This window comes from Peromyscus eremicus, chromosome X (assembly GCF_949786415.1).
Source record: "Peromyscus eremicus chromosome X, PerEre_H2_v1, whole genome shotgun sequence".
Classification (NCBI taxonomy): domain Eukaryota; kingdom Metazoa; phylum Chordata; class Mammalia; order Rodentia; family Cricetidae; genus Peromyscus; species Peromyscus eremicus.
Genome location: NC_081439.1, coordinates 127,866,962 through 127,873,006, shown reverse-complemented (window position 1 = coordinate 127,873,006; position 6,045 = coordinate 127,866,962). Strand labels below are relative to the sequence as shown.

The 6,045-nt window shown below is 43.5% G+C and overlaps 1 protein-coding gene across 1 annotated transcript; it reads right to left on the bottom strand.

Annotated features, from left to right (window-relative positions):
- Window positions 1–3,746: 3,746 nt before the first annotated feature.
- LOC131899373 (heat shock transcription factor, X-linked member 3-like) lies at window positions 3,747–5,511 on the bottom strand. The gene is made up of 2 exons (XM_059250808.1): window positions 4,932–5,511; window positions 3,747–4,437 (listed from the first exon to the last, which is right to left on the bottom strand). Exons 1-2 carry the CDS (start codon window positions 5,424–5,426, stop codon window positions 3,835–3,837), a joined length of 1,098 nt encoding a protein of 365 aa, XP_059106791.1. The 5' UTR covers window positions 5,427–5,511; the 3' UTR covers window positions 3,747–3,834.
- Window positions 5,512–6,045: the final 534 nt, after the last annotated feature.

Genomic DNA, 6,045 nt, shown 5'->3' with positions numbered 1-6,045 from the left:
TCAGAGCTATATTTAGGACTTTTAAGATGAGAAATGGCTGGGTGAGACCCACCCTTCCTTGTCTGGGGGAAGCTCTTCACAGAGCTCTTGCATTGTAGAAGGACCCGACATTCTTGGGCTTCTCCATCAATTCTTCTCTTCATCACAGATTTGCCAGGACATTGGTGTCAACTCAGTGCCTGGCCCCAGGCTTGCCAACTGGTTCCTTGGATACTGTTCATGCACTGCTTGGGTTTTGACAGAAACAACATCATAGGAAAGCACATACGGGGCCCCAGACACTAAACACTATTATCTGTGCAATCCAGACAACAGTGGGCAACCAAAGTAAGCTTTAGCACAAAAGTCATTTCCTGGCAGCTTTCCTTTCCCCTAAAGGCCAAGGTACTTGAGACTGTGTCAGCGAGGCCACAGAAGCACAGCTGGAAGAAATCTCTCACTGATATCCCCTTCATGAGAGCATAGCAGTCTGGGTGGGTCTGGGAATAGCCTGCAGTGGGCCATGCTCAGTAAGCCAATGGTGGCTCACTGTTGCTTTGGCTTTAGAATCTACACTGTGATGGTGAGTTGGTGAGTTGACAGGGTCGTTATTTAGCTGCCTTCTCAGCACCATTACACCCTTGCCATGGAGCCCACAGTATTCACACTATCCTCCCCAAAGGGAGGAGAAGTCCATTTGGAATATACCCCTCTCCCTTGCCCTAGGTATGGGCTTCTAGTGCTTTGGGGTCTGAAATCAGGTTCTGGTGCCTCAGCTGGAGGTTGGTTAGCACAGCCTGAGTTTCCAGGTCTACTACCTCATTGGCAGCTAAGAGTTCTGGGCACTTCAAAGACTTTTCAATGGACAACAAGCCAGGTATACCAAGACAGTGGTCTATAGTAGTTTCTATTGGTATATTCCATATACCAAGGCTGCTTGTGTGGCAACAGGGCCACCATGATTCACTTGTTGGAATCCAAGGGCAGCATTGTCACCAAAATGATGACAGGAAACAAAACATGGATTCTTCTCACTGAGCATTGGGGACCTGACAGACTGCACTCTGAAAATCTTGCTTGGGAGGTGAGGGGAAGGGAGCCCCAAAAGGAAGGTTCAGTTTCCTCATACCTGTACATGAAACTGTATCTAGGGAGATAGTTATGCAAAGAAAATATCATTCTTTTTCTGTTGTATCCTGCATGCTTGTTCTAATAACTATGCCACTTAAGGAAACTGATTATCTGCCTAGATGCATGCTGCTCTATGTGGTCCTTGACCCAGAAGGAAGGAACCTCCCACTGCAGCACTCATTTCTGTTCCTCATAAGACCTGCCTTCCTAGCTCTTCTGGAGAGCCAATTGTAGCCAGAACACAGTTAGTCATATCATATCAGTTAAACAGTCATGGCTGTAAATTTCTTAATTGGTATCACTGAGTCAGGATTACTGGGAACACATCTTCAAAACTGGAGTCAGAACAAAATGGCTAGTGGTACCAAGATGGACACCTGGCATAAAACTGAGTTTCTTTAGCCATCACAGTCTCCACGGGACTAGATTAGTAACACAAATTGCTAAATGGTCTTACTAATAAAAAACCTGGAGCCTGATATTGGGCTGAAAGCTGAAAGATCAAAGAAGCAGAGCAAGCCACAGCCACCACCTCTTACCTCACCAACTTCTCAGCCTGAAAGAGCTCCACCAAAAGGGCTGCTAGCTGAAAGGGATGCTTCTGCCAAAAAGCCTTTAGTTCCTGTCTCCTCATGCCTTATATACCTTTCTCTGCTGAGCCATCACTTCCTGGGATTAAAGGTGTGTGCCACCATTGCCTGGCTCTGTTTTCTCTACTAGTCTGAGTCAATCTCATGTAGTCCAGGGTGGCTTTGAACTCACAGAGATCCAGACTGACCTCTGCCCCCAAGTGCTAGAATGAAAGGTGTATGCCACCACTGCCTGGCCTCTATGTTTAATCTAGTGGCTTGTTCTGTTCTCTGGTCTTCAGGCATATTTTATATCACCACAAGATCATACAAATCAATTAATTGATTCACATTTATGTAGGGCTTAAAGATGATATGTTAATTGTTTTGCCCTTTTTTATACATAAAAGTAGCCAGTTTATGATACAAAGGCCTATTAACATCCAGAAGTGACAGAAGGACAGGATTTTAGTCCACTCCATTCCCCACTGGCTCTAGGAAATAGATTTGGGGAATTCATTTGTAGGGTCCCTGGTATCTACAATGTTTGACAGTGACATTTACAAATGATGCATAAAAATAGGATGCATAAAGCAGTGAGACGGGGAAATTAAACATTTGCTTTACCCAGATAAAATTTGGTTACCATGAAGCAAGCCATTCAATCAGATCCCAGTCCCCATTGTGAATAACCCTTCTTGGAAGTTCTCATAACTCTTTGATCTTAACCGGTGTCGTTGGGGGTTTTCTACTCTTTTGGGCGGCCTGCCACCCAGCTCCCAAATAAATCACACAAAGGCTTATTCTTAATTATGAATGTCCAGCCTTAGCTTGGCTTGTTTCTTGCCAGCTTGTCTTAACTTAAATTATCCCATCTACCTTTTGCCTTTGGGCTTTTCCCATTCTCTTCATTCTGTAAATCTTACCCTTACTCCATGGCTTGCTGTGTAACTGGGTAGCTAGCCCCTGACATCCTCCTCCTTCTCTGGCTGCTAGATCTCTCCTCCCAGATTTCTCCCTCTATATATTCTCTCTGCCTGCCAGCCCCACCCTCACTCCTGCTTCAATATTGGCTATTTAGGTCTTTATTAGACCAGTCAGGTGTTTTAGACAGGCACAGTAACACAGCTTCACAGAGTTAAACAAATGCAACATAAACAAAAGTAACACACCTTAAAATAATATTCCCCAGCAAATAGGTATTTATAATACTGAAGTAGCCCTGCAGGCCAGCATGAGCTTTGTTGTGCATCATTTGTCCATTTTGCCAGAGAGAATAGAAGTGACTCCTTCTGGTAGATGGGAACTAGTTTCCTTTGTGCCTAACATCCCAGCCTTTTATTAATCAAAAGGAGCAATGTAGTCTTTTCTGTAACTGTTTCTGAGCTGAAATTAGGGTTAGTGTTGGCAGCAGTGACTTCAACAGGCAGGGCAATCAGGGGATCTAAGACTATCTCTATTCTAATGCAAGCCTACAATACCTTGACAAGGCTAAGGTGACCCTTCCTCCTTTGTGTTTCCTTTGGCTTGGCCATCTATGTCAGCACTATCTTGTATCCTTTCTCTAGATGTCATCAGCCATCTCTGTCAGCACTCTCTTGTGGATGTCTTTCTCTAGATGCCACCGTCCTATCCAGTGAGTCTCCCTGAATTGCAGACTCAGGTACAAGTCAGCCAAACCCCAGTTCTTGCATTGGGCCTGCCATTAAGCAAAAACTCATTGACCTGCAAAGGCAGAAGCAGCAGCTCATCCATATTGGTGGGGTTTCAGGGCACACAGGGCTGTAACTAGGGCCTCACTGAGCTCACAGTCTAAGGGCAGGGAGGGGACCGGCCATGTGGAGCAGCACCTGAGTAGTGTAAGGTGATACCACCAGGTCACTGCCAGTAGGCAAGTGTCAGAGGAGCAGATCTTCCCAGGCTTGCTCTCTGCCCTACCAGGCAGAATGCTTTGCTGAGGGTGTGAAAATATTGCTGCTTCTCATGAAAGGGCAAAGTGAACCCAAGGTTGGGGAAACCAAGGATACGGAATGGTACAGAGGGTCAGATAGGACATAGACTCCGGAGTCTAGTTTAGATTATTTATTTGCCATCATGGGATTTATCTTTTTTGATACCAAAAATAGATTATCCTTAGAAAAAAAATATATTTTTTTCATAAGCGAGGGCTATTCTTTATGGGCTCACAGATTACACACTTGTAATCTGAGGAGCCTTCCTGCTCTTCTTCATCAGGGGATTCATTTGTTGACCTTTCTAAGAGGGCAGACAATAGGACAGAACAACAGTTGTTATACAGAGACATCATAGAACCCAAAATGGGGTATGATGAGCTAGCACTGGGCACTTCTTCCATGCCCTGAATTTGAGGAGTAGTTGGAGGCATACATATAATATTGCCTGAGGTGTCTTCTGCAGTTGGGTTACTTGACTCCCCAGGAGACTGCCTTTCTAGGGAACACCCAGGAATAGTTTTCATAGCCCATACAGTAGAGAACACAAAGCCCTGATTTCCTTTGGGTGCCTGGTCATCAGAGCTTTTCTTCTTGGACTCTTCACTGTCTTCCTCAGGTTTATGATAGAATCGTGGAGAACATCTGGTAGGTAACTTCATTTTTTTGGAAATTGGCTCTTGAGCAGATCTAGGCAGAATAGGTACACAGATAGCCTGGTGGGTAAGATTTACTAGGTCTTCTTTTCCCCAGATATACTTAAGGAGTCCAGGCTTATCTCTCTGAAAGTTGAAGTTGCGGTACATCTGAAACAAAATGAACATTTTAGCTATCCTGAGATGAAACTTATGTTGATCCCCACAATCCTTTCTACCACCAGTCACAGTGTCTTAGTTTGTGATGAAAAATAACTTGAGTTGGCAAGGGTCTTTATGCCTTGTGGCATGATGTCATTAAGATAAACAGTTTGTAAATTAAGATTGTAATGTGTGCACACACACACACACAAACACACACACACACATACACATACACACACACACTGGTGCACATGCATGCACCATTATCTAGCATCTCATATCCATTCTTCTTGTCTGAATACTTTTGGGTGGGCCCTATGTAATTTAAGAACAAAGCCATTATATTCAAAGTCTACATTTTGACCCTTTAGTGAATAACATCTCTTGCTAAACAGAGTTATCTTTGGAAGTAAATAACTGACATCATTTGTGACATGGGCTGGGGAGATATGAATATGCTTCTGTTATTAAAAATGGGACAAAAATACTTTGCATGTTACCATTATTCTCCTGTTCTCTCCAGAGGAAACCACAGAGGTCTCGTGGCATATCTTCCTGAACCCATACATGTTGAGCTGGCGAATAAAACTCTTCAAGCTGTCTGTTTCAAAAATCTTCTTTGCCCCCTTGAGGTGAAGGACCTCTCTCTGGAAAAGGTCTACCTCAATCATTATGGTGTCTCCTTCCTCAGTCCACTTTACAGACTTGAAGGCCTCATTCTGCACAATGGTCCAGAGCTTCCTGGGGAAGGGCAGACTGAGGATGTTGGTGTTATCTTCCTCACTGGCTGTATGTTGGCTTTGGTCTTCAGGTGGGGGTCTCTCTTCAAAGGCTGGATCTTGTATCACATCTTGATCATCTTGCCTCACAAGACCCTCTCTTGAATCTGCTTCTGAATCAGGTGAAGAATTAGGGATGTCCTTGCTTACAGGCTCTTGATTAACACCTGGGCTCACATTGGTTTCACAATCCTGTTCTACATTCTGACTAGCCATGATGCTACACTAGCATCAGGAGTGTTCTGAACAGCAGACCACAAGTCCCTGTCCTAGCAAGTCAGTGTCTTTAGTTCCTGTAGGAACACCCAATAAATAGTGAATATAAAGTTCTAGATTCTCAGAAGACAACTGTTGAAGTCATCATTCTCTTTGTTTGTCATGTGATGTCACTAGGATATCTCACAGTCAGTCTGGAGAGGGAACCCAGGCCAAGTATATGTGGTAAGTGGATAGATAGGGGGGAAAATCTCAGGTCTTCTCTTTCCTATGATAAGACATGCTTCAAATTCTCAGAAAAAATGTCCTGTCTGATGATACATATTTTGTCATGGTTCCTGTATGAGTTGAGAAGCACAGAAACCTTTGCTTCTCTCAATCCTCAGGATGGGGGATGGTTGTTACTACTCTCTCTGTTTAGCTCAAGAACCAGCCCTTAGTTAGTACAACTTTGGGTGTTAGCATGCATGAGTTCTCTCTCTCTCTCTCTCTCTCTCTCTCTCTCTCTCATATATATATATATATATATATATATATATATATATATATATATATATATATATATATATATATATATTTGTAGATGATAGAACCTCTTAGGCAGAGTGGTCTAACCTTG